The sequence below is a fragment of the Thalassophryne amazonica genome, chromosome 10, assembly GCF_902500255.1.
Source record: "Thalassophryne amazonica chromosome 10, fThaAma1.1, whole genome shotgun sequence".
NCBI lineage: Eukaryota > Metazoa > Chordata > Actinopteri > Batrachoidiformes > Batrachoididae > Thalassophryne > Thalassophryne amazonica.
The window spans coordinates 10,025,129-10,044,880 of record NC_047112.1 but is presented as its reverse complement, the minus strand read 5'-3'; the positions used below and the strand labels follow the sequence as shown (position 1 = coordinate 10,044,880).

The window sequence follows — 19,752 nt, the reverse complement described above, 5'->3', positions numbered from 1 at the left end:
CAAGCAGCCTGTCAGTGTTAAAGTTCAGTCTGTTCCTGTCAGCTCCCCTTAGACTGAAAAATCCCTCGGCACTCGGCGTTCATATGATCCCAGTGGACTCGGAGAGCACACATCAATCCTGCCTGAGACTTTGTGTCCACAGGGTCAAGCCGGGACATTTATTTTTTTAAAGGCTTTGCGTTTGCTTCAAAATTGGAAGGACAAGGGCATGGAGGAGATGGTGTTCAACACGTTTCATGAGGCTGTTCTTGAGTTTACAGGGAGAGACGGATGAAATTCCAGTGGCTGTTTAAATAGTGGATTCTGTGCAGAAACTCTGAAAATAAAAGTTCAGACAGGGTAGTAAAACTGTCAGTTTAGTTCACAGGAATGTCTTGTTTTCCTGCTCTTAAAATTATGACCAGGGCTTCAGTGTAAAGTATAAATCTGTATTTTTAAAAATATATATTTAAATTGCTGGACGATTTGGACAACCAGTTCACCGACCTCTTTCATTTTAAGTTTGCTTTCTTCTAGTTTCTCCCATTAGGGGTCGCTACAGTGCATCATCCATCTCATGCCTCTGCATCTTCCTTTTTCACACCAATCATCTACATGTCCTCCTCAGCACAACCATGAACCTCCTTTGGCTTCCCCCTTCTCCTCCTGCCTGGTGAATCCATCCTCAGTATCCTTCCCTCTTGTGTCCTTCTCTGGACATGTCCAAAATATTTCAGTCTCACCCTTCTATCAGAAGTCGCTCCTGCCAGTTTTCTATGTTACTTTGGACAGTTAACCCCAAGTATTTAAATTCACCTTCAACGCTTCTACTCCTTGTAGCCGTAATATTCCTTTAAGCTACCTCTCGTTCACACATGTACTCAGTCTTCCTCCAACTGTCTTTCATTCCCCTTCTCTCCAAAGCATATCTCCACCTTTGCAGCCTCTCAACCTGCTCTCTACTTTCACTACAGATCACAGTGTCATCTGCAAACATCATCGTCCATGGAGACTCTTGTCTGAGCTCATCCATCAACCTGCTGTTACCATTTCAAACAAGAAAGGGCTCAGAGCTGATTCTTGGTGTAATCCCACCTCCATCTGGAATTCATCTGTCATTCCTACATCACATCTCCCCGCTGTCACACAGTGTCCTTGTACATGTCCTGCACTACCCTCAATTCAGTTCAGTTTGTTTCATTTATACAGTGCCAAATCACAACAAGCTGCCTCAAGGTGCTTTACACAAGTAAGGTCAAACCTTACCAACCCTTGCATACTCTTCTGCCACTCCAAACTTCCTCATACAATACCACAACTCTTCTCTTGGCACCCTGTCATAAGCTTTCTCTAAATCCACAAACACACAATGTAGCTCCTTCTGGCCTTCTCTGTACTTCTCCATCAGCACTCTCAGAGCAAACACTTCATCTGGAATTTTCATTCTCGGCATGAAACCATATTGTTGTTCACAGATCTTCACCTCTTTTCTTTGCTTTGCTTCCACTAATCATTTCCATTACATCATATTGTGGCTGGTCAGCTGTCTACTGCAACTCCGCACATCACTCTTTTTATTAAAAAAATCAGTGATTTCACTTCTTCACTCCTCCTTTATTAAATAGTCTGGTTAAAAACTCTGTAATTTCTTCTAAACATTTCCATGTCATCTGGACAAACTGCCTTTCCACTCTCCATCCTCTTCATAGCTGTCCTCACTTCATCTTTACTAATCTGTTGTACTTCCTGATTTACTCTCTCTACATCAATCATTTTCTTCATTCATGAGTTCCTCAAAATATTCCCTCCGCCTGCTGCACATCCTTTCCACATTGGTCCCTCTCTTTCAATCAATTTCAATCAATTTTATTTATATAGCACCAAATCACAACAAACAGTTGCCCCAAGGCGCTTTATATTGTAAGGCAAGGCCATACAATAATTACGTAAAAACCCCAACGGTCAAAACGACCCCCTGTGAGCAAGCACTTGGCGACAGTGGGAAGGAAAAACTCCATTTTAACAGGAAGAAACCTCCAACAGAACCAGGCTCAGGGAGGGGCAGTCTTCTGCTGGGACTGGTTGGGGCTGAGGGAGAGAACCAGGAAAAAGACATGCTGTGGAGGGGAGCAGAGATCAATCACTAATGATTAAATGCAGAGTGGTGCATACAGAGCAAAAAGAGAAAGAAACACTCAGTGCATCATGGGAACCCCCCAGCAGTCTAAGTCTATAGCAGCATAACTAAGGGATGGTTCAGGGTCACCTGATCCAGCCCTAACTATAAGCTTTAGCAAAAAGGAAAGTTTTAAGCCTAATCTTAAAAGTAGAGAGGGTGTCTGTTTCCCTGATCCGAATTGGGAGCTGGTTCCACAGGAGAGGAGCCTGAAAGCTGAAGGCTCTGCCTCCCATTCTACTCTTACAAACCCTAGGAACTACAAGTAAGCCTGCAGTCTGAGAGCGAAGCGCTCTATTGGGGTGATATGGTACTACGAGGTCCCTAAGATAAGATGGGACCTGATTATTCAAAACCTTATAAGTAAGAAGAAGAATTTTAAATTCTATTCTAGAATTAACAGGAAGCCAATGAAGAGAGGCCAACACGGGTGAGATATGCTCTCTCCTTCTAGTCCCCGTCAGTACTCTAGCTGCAGCATTTTGAATTAACTGAAGGCTTTTCAGGGAACTTTTAGGACAACCTGATAATAATGAATTACAATAGTCCAGCCTAGAGGAAATAAATGCATGAATTAGTTTTTCAGCATCACTCTGAGACAAGACCTTTCTAATTTTAGAGATATTGCGTAAATGCAAAAAAGCAGTCCTACATATTTGTTTAATATGCGCTTTGAATGACATATCCTGATCAAAAATGACTCCAGGATTTCTCACAGTATTACTAGAGGTCAGGGTAATGCCATCCAGAGTAAGGATCTGGTTAGACACCATGTTTCTAAGATTTGTGGGGCCAAGTACAATAACTTCAGTTTTATCTGAGTTTAAAAGCAGGAAATTAGAGGTCATCCATGTCTTTATGTCTGTAAGACAATCCTGCAATTTAGCTAATTGGTGTGTGTCCTCTGGCTTCATGGATAGATAAAGCTGGGTATCATCTGCGTAACAATGAAAATTTAAGCAATGCTGTCTTATAATACTGCCTAAGGGAAGCATGTATAAAGTGAATAAAATTGGTCCTAGCACAGAACCTTGTGGAACTCCATAATTAACCTTAGTCTGTGAAGAAGATTCCCCATTTACATGAACAAATTGTAATCTATTAGATAAGATCTCTTTGTCACCTTCACCAATATGTTCATTGACGTCCACCTCAGTCACCACTTTTTCACCCTTGGGTGCACTCTCTCCCACCTTGTCTAACTCACTTCAGAAGAAATCGTCTTTCATTTTCATGTCACAGACTATGTGTGGGACATACAGTGTTCAGAATAATAGTAGTGCTATGTGACTAAAAAGATTAATCCAGGTTTTGAGTATATTTCTTATTGTTACATGTGAAACAAGGTACCAGTAGATTCTCACAAATCCAAGACCAAGCATTCATGATATGCACACTCTTAAGGCTATGAAATTGGGCCGTTAGTAAAAAAAAAAAGTAGAAAAGGGGGTGTTCACAACAATAGTAGCATCTGCTGTTGACGCTGCAAACTCAAAACTATTATGTTCAAACTGTTTTTTTAGCAATCCTGTGAATCACTAAACTAGTATTTAGTTGTATAACCACAGTTTTTCATGATTTCTTCACATCTGCAAGGCATTAATTTTGTTGGTTTGGAACCAAGATTTTGCTCGTTTACTAGTGTGCTTGGGGTCATTGTCTTGTTGAAACACCCATTTCAAGGGCATGTCCTCTTCAGCATAAGGCAACATGACCTGAAGTATTTTGACATATCCAAAGTGATCCATGATACCTGGTATGCGATATATAGGCCCAACACCGTAGTAGGAGAAACATGCCCATATCATGATGCTTGCACCACCATGCTTCACTGTCTTCACTGTGAACTGTGGCTTGAATTCAGAGTTTGGGGGTCGTCTCACAAACCGTCTGCGGCCCTTGGACCCAAAAAGAACACTTTTACTGTCATCAGTTCACAAAATATTCCTCCATTTCTCTTTAGGCCAGTTGATGTGTTCTTTGGCAAATTGTAACCTCTTCTGCACGTCTTTTATTTAACAGAGGGACTTTGCGGGGGTTCTTGCAAATAAATTAGCTTCACACAGGCGTCTTCTAACTGTCACAGCACTTACAGGTAACTCCAGACTGTCTTTGATCATCCTGGAGCTGATCAATGGGTGAGCATTTGCCATTCTGGTTATTCTTCTATCCATTTTGATGGTTATTTTCCGTGTTCTTCCACGCGTCTCTGGTTTTTTTGTCCATTTTAAAGCATTGGAGATCATTGTAGATGAACAGCCTATAATTTTTTGCACTTGCGTATAAGTTTTCCCCTCTCCAATCAACTTTTTAATCAAACTATGCTGTTGTTCTGAACAATGTCTTGAACATCCCATTTTCCTCAGACTTTCAAAGAGAAAAGCATGTTCAACAGGTGCTGGCTTCATCCTTAAATAGGGGACACCTGATTCACACCTGTTTGTTCCACAAAATTGGCAAACTCACTGACTGAATGCCACACTACTATTATTGTGAACACCCCCTTTTCTACTTTTTTTTTTTTTACTAATAGCCCAATTTCATAGCCTTAAGAGTGTGCATGTCATGAATGCTTAGTCTTGTTGGATTTGTGAGAATCTACTGAATCTACTGGTACCTTGTTTTCCATGTAACAATAAGAAATATACTCAAAACCTGGATTAATCTTTTTAGTCACATAGCACTACTATTATTCTGAACACTACTGTATGCAAGAATAACATTCATTGTGGAAACATTGTTTTTTGTTTTGTTTTTTGGTTGACATTCTGAAAATGAAGAGTTTAGATGCAAAATGCTATAAGTGCACTTTGTGCACTTGGGTGCTTAGATCATTATTAGTCCACAAAATAATAAAGAATTTGAATATACCACATTTTATTCATGTCAATCTGTATTTTATAATGAATTGGCATTTAAATTCTACAGCTAGCCAGGCCCCTGTAGTCGGTGCGGACCAAGGTAGCTTAGCCGCCGTTAGTTACCCCCTGGCAGATCCCGAGCAGCCGGGAAAGCAGGCTGACTGGGTGACTGTGAGGAGGAAGCGTAGCCCTAAACAGAAGCCCCGTGTACACCGCCAACCCGTTCACATCTTTAACCGTTTTTCCCCACTCGGCGACACACCCGCCGAGGATCAAACTCTGGTTATTGGCGACTCTGTTTTGCGAAATGTGAAGTTAGCGACACCAGCAACCATAGTCAATTGTCTTCCGGGGGCCAGAGCAGGCGACATTGAAGGAAATTTGAAACTGTGGTTGCTGCGGTGGTTTGAATCATATTTGTCTAATAGATTACAATTTGTTCATGTAAATGGGGAATCTTCTTCACAGACTAAAGTTAATTATGGAGTTCCTCAAGGTTCTGTGCTAGGACCAATTTTATTCACTTTATACATGCTTCCCTTAGGCAGTATTATTAGACGGTATTGCTTAAATTTTCATTGTTACGCAGATGATACCCAGCTTTATCTATCCATGAAGCCAGAGGACACACACCAATTAGCTAAACTGCAGGATTGTCTTACAGACATAAAGACATGGATGACCTCTAATTTCCTGCTTTTAAACTTGGATAAAACTGAAGTTATTGTACTTGGCCCCACAAATCTTAGAAACATGGTGTCTAACCAGATCCTTACTCTGGATGGCATTACCCTGACCTCTAGTAATACTGTGAGAAATCTTGGAGTCATTTTTGATCAGGATATGTCATTCAAAGCGCATATTAAACAAATATGTAGGACTGCTTTTTTGCATTTACGCAATATCTCTAAAATCAGAAAGGTCTTGTCTCAGAGTGATGCTGAAAAACTAATTCATGCATTTATTTCCTCTAGGCTGGACTATTGTAATTCATTATTATCAGGTTGTCCTAAAAGTTCCCTAAAAAGCCTTCAGTTAATTCAAAATGCTGCAGCTAGAGTACTGACGGGGACTAGAAGGAGAGAGCATATCTCACCCATATTGGCCTCTCTTCATTGGCTTCCTGTTAATTCTAGAATAGAATTTAAAATTCTTCTTCTTACTTATAAGGTTTTGAATAATCAGGTCCCATCTTATCTTAGGGACCTCGTAGTACCATATCACCCCAATAGAGCGCTTCGCTCTCAGACTGCAGGCTTACTTGTAGTTCCTAGGGTTTGTAAGAGTAGAATGGGAGGCAGAGCCTTCAGCTTTCAGGCTCCTCTCCTGTGGAACCAGCTCCCAATTCAGATCAGGGAGACAGACACCCTCTCTACTTTTAAGATTAGGCTTAAAACTTTCCTTTTTGCTAAAGCTTATAGTTAGGGCTGGATCAGGTGACCCTGAACCATCCCTTAGTTATGCTGCTATAGACGTAGACTGCTGGGGGGTTCCCATGATGCACTGTTTCTTTCTCTTTTTGCTCTGTATGCACCACTTTGCATTTAATCATTAGTGATCGATCTCTGCTCCCCTCCACAGCATGTCTTTTTCCTGGTTCTCTCCCTCAGCCCCAACCAGTCCCAGCAGAAGACTGCCCCTCCCTGAGCCTGGTTCTGCTGGAGGTTTCTTCCTGTTAAAAGGGAGTTTTTCCTTCCCACTGTAGCCAAGTGCTTGCTCACAGGGGGTCGTTTTGACCGTTGGGGTTTTACATAATTATTGTATGGCCTTGCCTTACAATATAAAGCGCCTTGGGGCAACTGTTTGTTGTGATTTGGCGCTATATAAAAAAAATTGATTGATTGATTGATTGATAAATTGTATTTTTTTTTCCTCATTTTAAAAATGTCTCACATAATTTAATATCTAAACTCTTCAAATATCCCTTAACTTTTGCATGAATCTGTAATGGAAACACATCTTCTGGCAGCATAGGTCATTTCAAGCTGTGTCTACCTTCAACCACACCTGCTCTTAATTTCTGCCACACAGATGATCTTATTCCCTTCAACAACCCCAGGTTTGTCCAGCAAGCTTGTTATTTGTATTAATCCGGTGCACCAACGTTAATGAAATTAACTATTCTTCGGTATATACACTTAAGTTAGCACGTTGGCGTTGCCACAGCAGAAATACGTATGCTGCTGCAGTAATTACCTTCAACATTGTTCTTAAAAACCTGTTTTATGTGTACACAAGGAAGTAGATAAGACTTAATGAAGCCAGTCACATAATAAATGCCTGAAAACACTGAGATAGAAGATACTCTTTTCAAGTGTTTAGATAGGATCTGCTGTTGTCTTTAGGTGTGAATATGTCTGGTGTAGGTGTGTGTGTGTGTGTGTGTGTGTGTGTGTGTGTGTGTGTGTGTGTGTGTGTGGGTGTGGGTGTGTGTGTGTGTGTGGTGTGTGTGTGTGTGTGTGTGTGTGTGTGTGTGTGTGTGTGTGTGTGTGTGTGTGTGTGCGCGCGCGCGCAGGTGAGACTTAAAGTGATGTTGTAGAACAAATGCTTTGATGGAAATTTGCCTCCGGCACATTTTCATATACTGTCAGGCAGGCGTAAACTCTCTGATCGGTGAGTGTAACGCTACAGGCAGAACTTTGGAGAAAGCGTCTGTACGTACATATATCAGATGACTGCAGACATGTCATCCTCTCTGTAGTCCATCTATTACCGTTCCTCCATTCAGGCATTTTTTTTTTGTTCCATTTGTGCGGTTGAAAAAAAGGCATCCATCAGTGACGGGCAAAAAAGGCGGAGCCAATTCAAGTGAGTATCAAAGGCGTGACGTTCGCACAAATTCAGCTATATTTTATTCAATGAAATTTGAATTCTAATTATTGAATACTCAGTCAATATGAAGAAATTTCCTAGTCTGACTCTATATTCATCCACCTGTTTAATCAGTAATGTCTGTTATGACTGTAGTATCGCTTGCTGTTTCATGTTTACAAAAAGTACACATTAGTAGTCTTTACTGAGGCTTCAAGCAATGAAGCTTTTAGTGAAACAATTGGCTGTGATGCTCTGCACTTTTATCAGGCTGCATCTTGCATCACTATTGTGTCTTCTTTGTTGTGTGATTTTTGTTATTATGAAATATCTGAGGCAAATTTCATCTTTTTCATCAGTGGTTTCCCAAAGTACGCAACTGCATTTTGTTCTTTCTGTATTTTGTTTTATTTGTTTTTTTCTTTGCTTTTCTTCACTGGTGTTGTCCAAACATCAGGGTAGAAAACTCAAAGCAGTATACCTCGAAAGTAGAAAATGTCAAAGAAAACAAATTAAAAACAAGTGGGTGGACACAGGAATCTGTGTTTTGGGACAGAACTGTAATAAATGGAGCGAGTGGAATGGCAGCTCCTGATAGTCGTACCAAATGAAAAACCAAGACTAACACATAAGCATAAGAAAGCAACATTACAGTGGGCAAAGAAGAAGAAATCATGGAGTTTGGATGAGATGAAAGTGATGTTCAGTGATGGATCATGAATCTGTATCTGGGGGTATGATGCTGGAACCTTTGCCTGGTACCATTCTAATGGACTGTTTGCAGTTGCAGTCAGAGGTTTGCATGCACTCATCGTGGTGATGTGCTTTCAGTGATTTCTTTGAACTGTTGTTTTTCTGGGAAAGAATGATGGTACAACAAAAATCTAATCAGCTTTTTTTTTTTGTTTTTTTGCAAAGTTTGCCAGGAAGGATTGGCTCTGACCTGAAATGCAACCCAATAACTTTTGAGTGGGGGGTCACACAAAGGGACAGAGCAAAGGGATTTGAAATAATCTTAAACACTGCAGGAGGACTTGGACCACCTGGGTTTGAGACTGTATCTGTGGTGAAAGTGTTGAACTTGTGTTTTATGGATTATGATATTTGTCTATGGGACCTCTGACTTTGAGATTGAGAGACTCCTAGGAGGATCTTATGGAGTCATGACGTCACTGGACAAAGGTTTTTTGTGATGCAAATAACTTTGCAAGAAAACAGAGGTCAAAGTGTTTTGGATCATGCTGCTTCCAGTTTAACTGCATGTTTGTGAGTCCCGGATGTTAACCAGTGACCTGAGGCACCGACTACTGTCAATTTACTTTGTGCTAGGGCTCTTTGGAGATCATTTGCATGTGTGACATTTCTTTGATGTCCTTCCGTTTTTTTTTTGTTTTTTTTTTGGAATTGGTAGTATCGCCAAAGCAGATGGTCACCCCACTGAGACTTGTCTGCTTGAGGTGTCTGCCTATAGTCCAAAATATGTTGGAGGGAGTTTTTCCTGACCAATTGAACCCCATTTCACAGACCTCCTTATCTGATGGTTTTCTTTTGCCCCAAAGTTTATTTCTTGACCACATCTTTTCATCATCTGCATGGTAGGTTTGGGTGATAAACCAGTAAAGGGAGCAGAACAGTGATACGCTTTGGACATTTGTTACCCCGATGTTACGCAACAGAAACAAACGTGAGAACACCTTCAGCAGTTTTAGGCTTGCACATCAAAGTGCACGACCATGTTTTCCCGCAAAGTGTTGTTTCAGCTACTGTTGGAGAAGAGAGCACAGGAAACGGAGCAAAAAACAGAGCAAGAAAGGGAGAGCTCACCCAACGAGGGGCACAAGAAGACAACATGAACGTCAACCCGTGTCGTCCTCTAAAGCCGAGGAATCAATGACAAAAAGCTCATTTAATTAATGGTTAGATTTGCGCTGAAAATAAAGACACAGACTCTCCAAGTCCATTTTGTGAAGAAAGCCAGCCAAAACATTTGTGCATTGAAGACATGCACTGATGCTACATCAACAACAACAGCAACAATAATAATAGTAATGGGGCAGCACAGTGGCTTAGTGGTTAGCACTGTTGCCTCACAGCAAGAAGGTAATAGGATCAATTCTCACCTGTGGCCTTTCTTTGTGGAGTTTGCATGGGTTCTCTCCAGGTGCTCCGGCTTCCTCCCACATCCAAAGACATGCAGGTTGGGTGAACTGGAAACTTTAAATTCTCTGTAGGTGTGTGTGCAGGTGTGAATGTGGTTGTTTGTCTGTATGTGGCCTTGTGACAAACTGGTGTCTTGCCCCGGGTGTACATGCCCATGACTGCATGACTGTGACCCTCTATTGGAGTAAGCGGCTGTTGACAATGGATGGATGGATAATAACAAGATTAGGGATGGTATGGTACAACTTTTTATGTCCAACACAATACTGACTGGAATCTACCTATGTCAGTCTCATACTGTTTTCCCAGTTTTAAATAGTAATCTACTAATATCATATTTTCTGAAGTATAATGGGCCTTTCAGAGTGGAAGCATCAGACGCGGCAGTTAACACCCCCCAGTGCATCAGTGACGTCAGATGTGTCACATTGGATGCAGCAAGGGGGTCGGAGATATCTACGTCACACTCTGGGTTTTTCCACAACTCGAAAAAAGCTGAGCGATCGCCATCTTGGATTTGCGTCTGTAGAACTATGAAAAAAAAAAAAAAAAAACAGCAGTAGAACGAGTCTCTCATCATCCTGCTGAGAGTGTTGTGTGGGCCGCTGAAGAGGAGGTACTGCTGGCCCACCACCACCAGAGGACGCCCTGCCTGGAGTGCGGGCTCCAGGCACCAGAGGGCGCTGCCGCCTTAAGATTGAGGTAACGTTCTCTGCACGCATATTCTGCATAACCAGATAAAACTTGTTAAACCTTTTCAGGACAGCTGACTACTGAAAGCTAATTACTTGGATAAGTACTCACCTTCCTGCTGTATAGTGACAAGAGGTGGAGGCGGCTTCTCCCCTCTCCGTTTACTGGGTGCTGTCGCATCCACACCTGTGTGTTTGTTGCTCTCTCCCGCCAGCAGTACCGGATCCGACGAGCGGAGGCAGTGGCCACCTGGGAATTCGGGACTTGGCGGTTCCAGTACTCTCAGGGTTCGGTGGCGGAGGAGATTTGGGTGGTTCCGGTTCGATGGGACGGACGTCTCCTACCTTCGAGCCTGCCCACACGACACCAGCGGATTTCGACTTAAACCCCAAATTATTGATTGTTGTATTAGTTGTGCTCGTTTCACAACAGTAAAACTTGTTATTCACTTTCCTCCATTGTCCGTTCATTGCGCCCCCTGTTGTGGGTCCGTGTACCTACACTTTCACAACAGAGAGAAGCTTTTTTTCAACTACTTTTTGGAGTGACACTGAGCTGTGGGAGGACTGATGACTTGGTGGGGTATCGATCAAACAGCGACAGTGTGCAGAGCCGCACGGAGCAGCTGGAGCTCAGGCCTCATTCTGGGGCGGGGCGAGGCAGGCAGCATGAGTGATATAGCAGACCAACTCAATCCGAAATTCCTCACTTTTGGATATATACAAACACCCAGTTTGACCAACGGAGCTTAGTTCTGCAGCTTAGTCTGAGGTGAGAATAATTTAATAATAAAACATGAGGCTGTAATTGCTGTTAAGTGCATCAACAGCGTATTGAGTGAAGGGTGTGAATACTTATGAACATGTGATTTCTTAGTTTTTTGTTTTAATAAATTTTCAACAAAAAAAGCAAAACCCTTTTTCATGTTGTCTTTATGGGGTATTGTGAGTAGAATTTAAGCAGAAAAAATGAATTTACTCCATTTTGAAATAAGGCTGTAACATAACATAAAATGTGGGAACAGTGATGCTCTGTGAATAGTTTGCGGATGCGCTGTACAATAAGACAAAAGTTAAAGGAATGATCCTTCTAGGTTTTTCAGGTTTCACTAATTAGTGGTATACTTTTCAAACTGGCACCATTACAAGATAAATGTCATGCTAAATACTGATATTGATTTATTTGATACAATAAATAAATAACATGGTAACGTCAGTATTGTTGTATAGCCCAGCCTGTAGACCAGGGGTGGGCAATCATGTGCCATGAAGGGCCGAAGCACTGCAGGTTTTCCTTGCTACCAATCATCTCAGCAGGTGATTTCATTAATGTTCAGGTGTTTCAACAGGTGATTTCATTGACAACCAGGTGTTTATGTTCAAGGGAGAAGCTCATCAGCAACCCACCTGCTGAGGTGATTGGTTGCAAGGAAAACATGCAGTGTCTCAGCCCTCGTTGCCCACCCCTGCTGTAGACCATCAACATCCATAATGCTGTGACATCAGAGGCATGTTTTAATGGTGGAAATCATCAATAACAAGGAGAATACTAAACAGTGTCATGTTTTTGTGGCGCTTCCATCCATTCTGGATGGTTGACTGTTTTTTTTTTTGTTTTGTTTTTTTGTTTCAGCCATGACTGATGACATCTGGGTCACAGGGACACCAGCAGAGCCATTGACTTTTTCCTTGGCTGTTTCTTCAGCAGCCTGAGACCAGAGGCGTTTCTTTTTTAATACTCTTCACACATAAAAGGGTCATAACAATGTTGCCTCTCGAAATTTCACTGACTGTAAACTCGATTTGGTCGTGTTAAAATATTGCTCGACCCCTTCATATTGCAAAGACGAGGACCGTGTTTCCTTGCGGGGTTGTTTTTTCTTGATAGCCTTGCAGTCTGATAAATTGATTTTTCAGTGTGTGTGTGTGTGTGTGTGTGTGTGTGTGTGTGTGTGTGTGTGTGAGTGTGAGCCAGCAAGCGTGTTGACCTATAAACTTGTGATAAGGGAACCAGACAGCAGAATGCCAACCAGGAAGACGTTGTAAAGTCTGTGGACAGAATCTTGTTGTCTTAAACCTGCAGCTGCCGGCCTCACGTCCCCTCGTACTTCACAGAGGCTTTTATGTCTGTCAACTTATATCTGTTACCTCTGAGCCTCTTTACCATTATACTTGAACGTCCTGTGTGATTTGTCGAATGGAAATCGTTAAAGCACATGTCCCTCTTCTGAGGCGGCGGAATGTTTCTCGCAGTCTTTCCCAGCTCTTGAGATGTCCCGGCTCTCATCGCCTGCAAGATTTAATTGCATCTTTTCAAGGCCAACTTGAGCTTTTCACCAGGTTTCATGAAAAATGGCTCATTTGTAAAATAAAAAGAAACACTGTCTCCCAGTGTTGGAAAAAATGAATAATTTTAAAGTTTCTGTCTCTGCCTTCTTCTGTCTGTGTCCACCACAGAGTGTCTGTGTTTGATTTAATCGTCCTCACGTGCAGCTCGTTGACGATCACTGATGCATTTCAAATGTTCAGTTCAATTAAATTTTGTTTCTGCTGCACCAAATCACCAAACGTCCCAGCGGTGATTGGTATTTTCTACAACATACCTCGTCCTCTGTCCCTGAAATTAGTCGGATGATAATTTAATTGCTGCAGTTTCAGTGAAACAAAACAACGATAATTAAGCAAATACTTGTCACTTTAAACAAACTCACAGATTATATTTTGTTTATTTGATCATGCTTTGCATTAGTGTTACATGTACATTTACTACATGTACTTCATGTAGCATGTGTACATGTAGTACACACTGTAATAAGTAGATGGCAGACAAAAGCGTTACACTTGAATTTATTTCCTCTTCTCTTTGTGTGTCATCTCATCAAAACAGTCTCCAGAGCACCTGTTCAAATGTTCCACGAGACAGAGACAGACAGAGAGAGAGAGAAAGAGAGACAGAGGGAGAGATAGAGACACAGACAGAGGGAGAGAGAGACAGAGGAAGAGACAGACAGACACGCAGACAGAGAGAGAGAGAGACAGAGGAAGAGAGAGACAGACACGCAGACAGAGAGAGAGAGAGACAGACACGCAGACAGAGAGAGAGAGAGACAGAGACAGACAGACACACAGACAGAGAGAGAGAGAGACACAGACAGAGAGACAGACTGAGAGGCATACAGCAGGCTGACCCATAACCCAAAACAGATCACATCACAGTTTGTAGTCACAGATCGGATTATTTTTTTTGATGAGCAGCAAATTAAAATAGTGGGGGAAGGGGGGGGGGGGGGGGGCAAATACAGTATAATTTTGGTTTCCAAGTGGCACGCCACAATGAAAAAGTCAGGAAATGTCCCCCCTCCCACTGCCTCGCTGCAGCTCAGTCAGCTCTCAACCACCTGATGATCCTAATATTTCGGAGTAAGACTTTCCTTGTTTGAATTTTGACATGCGAGGCGACGATCGAGCCTGCAGCAGGCTGCATCCAGCTGAGGGCAAGGCGGCGGAGGCTGTCAGCGTTTAACGTGCTCCGGACACGTGACATGCACTGCTTTGATTTCACTGCATTGTCACATCAATATTAACCTTGTTATTTAAAAACACTTCACTGTAGCCTAGTGGCCTAACTTCACGTAGGCTTTTCATGTGCATGCCGAACTGTGGGAGGGGGTGGTGGGGGTCCATACAGATCACTTATGGTCTGTTTCACAGGGTTCTGTGATGTCTCTCAGTTGACCATTCCTTCTTTTTTTGGGAGCTGTTGATAACGTTGTAAATGTGCAGTTTGGTCTGACCCTGCCTGACCTTTCTGTGTTTTATTGCCCGTTTGGGCGAGAACAGTCTGTCCGAAGGATGACAGCAGATAATGTAATCACAGCTCGAGCAGGAGGAAGAAGAAAGGCTTCCTTTATCCTGTCTGATCTAGCTTTAGTTTCCTCACAGTCTCCCTCTTTCTTTTTGGCTGGTAAACCAGGCAGAATGTGTGCGAGTGGAAATCGGAGCGTAATGGCGCCTTTTGCCTCCGGCCGGCCCGACTCAAACAGCTATCATGTGGAGCTCACTGCTGCTGTTCTTCTCTTCTTCTGTGTCCTTAAGTTTTAGTAATTAGCTTTGACTGATGTAAATAAGTTTTGGATTCTGCATCCAGAGGAGGATCTCTTTTTTCCAGTTTTTCTTCTGTGCAACAAACAGTACTGAGTGGCTGAAACGCTGCTGGAGAATTAACGCCGACTATCTCAGTTCAATTGGAAATTCATTCAGACCACTCTAACTTAATTTGATTCTCAAATATATCATTTGCATTAAATCCTGCTGCTGATGCTCTTCTTCTTTTTCTTCCTCTTGCACCTTCCTCCATCTGCTGCCATTAGGGGGCGCCACAGCAGGTCTTCCTCTGTCACACCAACCTCCTCCTGCATGTCCTCCTTCAGCACATCCATAAACCTCCTCTTCCCCTCCTGCCTGGTGGCTCCATCCTCAGCATCCTTCTCTCTGTATATCCCACATCCCTCAACATTAAGAAGTCACAAAAATGTGTATGATGCAGTTATAGATTTTAATTTTTTTACTGAAAAATAAATCCTTTTATTTTAAACAGAAACATTATTTCACTGCAAAGTAACAAACAGTTTTGAGCACACATTAAACTTTTATGAGCACCTGGAGAAAAACAGCACCAGGGTTTTTTTTTTCCAATTAAAACAAATTGAATCTGCCAGTCGTGTGGGAGAAACTGCATTTATTTAATCAAGCTGACGTCAGCTGACAACCAATACATTTAACGAATGAAAAAAGGACTTTTACAGAACAAAAAAACACAGGAATGGAGACTGGAATTGGATGTAGTCTTATGTTTCTGACAGCCTCCACCAGCAAAGTTTTTGAGGTTTTTTTTTATCCTTTTTACTTCCTTTCACACTGTGATCGAGGGCTGCGAGAGCCATCTGACCAGCCATTCATTACCTGATGGCTCCAAACAACCTGGATAGTTTCTCTCATTAGCCTAAAAGATCCGGCTGGGACAGGCCATTAGTCATGTGTGTCTCTTGTGTTCGCGTTGAGCCTTCGGTGTAATGGATGTCTGCAGGTGTCACCAGAGCGACAGATGGACTGTTTTTAGCGCACTTCCATCAACGGCTTCCGATTGATTTGACTCGTGTCAACTTCTTTTCCGCCGCGTGTCACCTGTAACCAGCTTAATGTGGCGTCAGCCTCGAGCCGTGCACGGTTCCTTATTAACACTTGTCGAACAGCTGCTCAGAAAAGAAGTACAAATTTGGCTAAAATAAGTTTCTCTTCTTGGCTGTTCACACACGGAAATAACAGGAAATGTTGGTGCACCTGTCTGTTATTTTGTACATCTGGGAAATGGAAAAAGTAAGGAGCAATGCACAGGTTGTTTGCTTATGGTGTGAAGCGTGTGTGTGTGTGTGTGTGTGTGTGTGTGTGTGTGTGTGTGTGTGTGTGTGTGTGTGTGTGTGTGTGTGTGTGTGTGTGTGTGTATGTATGGAGTAGGCTGACAGAGTGACAGAGTGGTGACAGCATGGGGGCGGCGATACACCAGTGCTGTCATCAGCACCGATGTGATTGTTCCCCACGATGGGGATTGCACGATACCGCTAACACTGATAAGTTTTTAGTTTTTTAATCATGCCAAACAAAATTAATGTTGATAAAATGGCACCAAATATCTATTAAGTTGAAAACGGGTAATGATTTCTGTAGCGTTCTTGTCAGCAGTGTGGTGCAGTGGTCGAGGTTGTCTGTGTAACTGTTAAGTTTTATTTTCCCCCCTTGTTAAATGCTTTCCTTGCAGAAGTATATCACTATGAATGAATTCATTAATTTTTATTTGGTGTGCACAGACACAGATACTTAACAAAAGAATCTCTCATAATACAAAAGAAATCAAAAACTCATAAATAATTTCCCAGTTTTGTGAAGCTGAAAAGGTGAAGACTGATGCAAAAGCTTATAAACACCCTCCCTTTCACCAGTTTATATACACATATATGTACACCCATAACAACAAATACCAAAAGAGAAAAAAAAAAGACAAGAAAGACAAGCAGAGGCAATATAGATTAATCAGTAAACTAAAGTATCTGTACACAGCAGAATAAACAGCAGTATAACACATAGATAAAACAGAAGAAAAGTAACAGAGTCAGTTAACCTAATTTATCGTACTATAATAAGTAATTATATTGTTTTTATAAAGTCTTTTCAAGCCAGCCAAAGTACTAGATAATTTAATACTATCAGATAGCAAAAGGTGGTAATGGTAGATTTTTTTTTCTTCTCAAATTTACTTACATCCACTTCAGAGATTGTGCATTGTGTAATTTGGGAGATATTTCATATAGGAAGTGGGTGTCTACCATGACAAAAAAACCCCACCCCATGCAAAAACGAAAACTGCAATTTTTACTGTAATTTTAACATATTTTAAAATATTAGAATGTAATTGTTTTGACTTCATGATTAGTTTTGATGAACCCGCCATTGAACACAACATTCAAGTTTATGATATATAATGCTCCTGACTTGGTAGTACTTGTTTTAGAGAAGTCACAAAAGCTACATAAGTACTGATATTATTACAGTGATCATGCAATTACACATGTAATTTCAAGTCACAGCATGGCAAGTTGTAGTAAATCAAGTGTCATGGCCAAGCCAAAAACAAGATCTCAGGCTAAAGAATTTGATAAAACCTTTGACAGTGGTTTATGTTTTTAAAGTTTTTGAAGAGCATGGCCTCCTCCTAAGTTCTGTTATTCATACAGTGTTACTGAAATAAAACCTTTGACAGTGGTTTATGTTTTTAAAGTTTTTGAAGAGCATGGCCTCCTCCTAAGTTCTGTCTGTTATTCACACAGTGTGACTGAAATAAAACCTTTATGAAAGAATTGTGTTTATAAAGTTTTTGAAGAGCATAGACAAACTTTACACATAGCGGAAAAGCCAGATAATTGAAAATAGACCATACTTTGTTACATTCAAGAGGTGGGGGGTTACTTTCAAGATATAGGATTGATTTTGATGCCAAAATGCTGGTATTAATATTGTGAATTATTTCCTAAGTGGATGTATTGAAATTCTGACTTGTGATTCCCATGATGCACCCAGTGTTTATTTTTATTCACCTCTTTTTGCTCTGTACAACCCCTGGCAATAATTATGGAATCACCAGCCTCGGAGGATGTTCATTCATTTGTTTAATTTTGTAGAAAAAAAGCAGATCACAGACATGACACAAAACTAAAGTCATTTCAAATGGCAACTTTCTGGCTTTAAGAAACACTATAAGAAATCAGGAAAAAAAAATTGTGGCAGTCAGTAACAGTTACTTTTTTAGACCAAGCAGAGGGAAAAAAAATATGGAATCACTCAATTCTGAGGAAAAAATTATGGAATCATGAAAAACAAAAGAACGCTCCAACACATCACTAGTATTTTGTTGCACCACCTCTGGCTTTTATAACAGCTTGCAGTCTCTGAGGCATGGACTTAATGAGTGACAAACAGTACTCTTCATCAATCTGGCTCCAACTTTCTCTGATTGCTGTTGCCAGATCAGCTTTGCAGGTTGGAGCCTTGTCATGGACCATTTTCTTCAACTTCCACCAAAGATTATCAATTGGATTAAGATCCGGACTATGTGCAGGCCATGACATTGCCTTACAATATAAAGCGCCTTGGGGCGACTGTTTGTTGTGATTTGGCGCTATATAAATAAAATTGATTTGATCTTACCACCTCCTGCCACCTCCTCAGAACAGTTATTCCAGTTTTTAACACCTTTTATGGAGACGCAGTGACTTTTTACAGTAGTTTGAATCTTTAAGCTGTCAAATACTAATGTTCCTCTCAGGTGATAATAACAGGACTCCCTTATTTTAAACAGTAGCAGTATTTTAAACATGAAGTCACATGATGAGTTAACAGTCATGGAAACATGGTTAAAATGTGATTGTGTTGTGTGAACCAGCAGGCTGCTGCACTGGATGTTCATTTAAATTAAATACAGCCATAGATTTAACATTTCAAACTGTGCAATTGTTTTTGATTCATCGGATTTTTTTCATCCAGGCTTTAACTTTGAGAGACGATTTTCAGGTTAAACTCATATAAGATCATTATTAAAGAGCTCTTATAGTCCAAGAACAGTAATACTGTGATATAACACAGTCACCATCCAGAAAGTGAAAAGTACCGCGATGTTAATTTTACCCCATATTGCCCACCCCTCGTGACAGCCTTATTGATTACTGATAGAACAGAATTCGACTCGGACGTCTTGTCATTGTCGTTGTAGCACCGCCTGATTTCTGTCTTTCTTTCTGTGCTCGGTGTCAGGCTGCAGATGAGGCCTCCCTGCTGCTCTCCAGTCCCAGGATGTTGCTTCCTGCATCGGGCACACTTCCACCAGGCGCACCCCTCTCCGTGCACCACCAGATCCAACTCCTCCATCAGCAGCTTCAGCAGCAGCAACAGCAGACGCTAGTGGCTGTAGCACAGGTCTGTGTCTTATACACACACACACACACACACACACACACACACACACACACACACACACACATTTCCGATTTCCCATTCAATGGAATGGGAAATGTGTGTCCAAACTTTTGACTGGTAGTTGATATATTAAAAAGTAATAAAAGTAATTGCAGGGTATGAATTTCACACTTTTCTCATTCAAAATGTATAAAATTCTGCTCTATAAATTCATGGTGAAAACAAATTTCTACATGATACCAGTCAAGTTTTTTGGGTCATGAGCTGGTGTTGCATGTTTCCCTTGGGTCCTGGATGGCAGACCACCGATCCGTCAGACAGGTGCTGAGAAGCCAGCTCAATGGTAGGAATAAGATCCAAGCCATTAATACCTACGTCCTACCAGTCATCAGATACTCAGCTGGGATAATACGTTGGCCACAGGAGGACATCGATGCCACTGATGCCAAGACAGGAAAACTCCTCACAATGCACGGAGGTTTCCACCCAAAGTGCAGTACCCTGAGGCTCTTTGACCAATACAAGGAGTGAGGGCGAGGATTAGTGACTG

General features: G+C 41.5%; 1 protein-coding gene across 2 annotated transcripts in view; it reads left to right on the top strand.

Moving 5' to 3' along the window:
- Positions 1-19,752, top strand: part of nos1apa (nitric oxide synthase 1 (neuronal) adaptor protein a) — a 284,458-nt gene that overhangs the window by 231,450 nt on the left and 33,256 nt on the right. For both annotated transcript variants that reach the window (XM_034179422.1, XM_034179421.1), the window contains exon 8: positions 19,041-19,202. In XM_034179422.1, the coding sequence (XP_034035313.1) occupies positions 19,041-19,202 (162 nt within the window). The remainder of the gene's footprint in view (positions 1-19,040; positions 19,203-19,752) is intronic.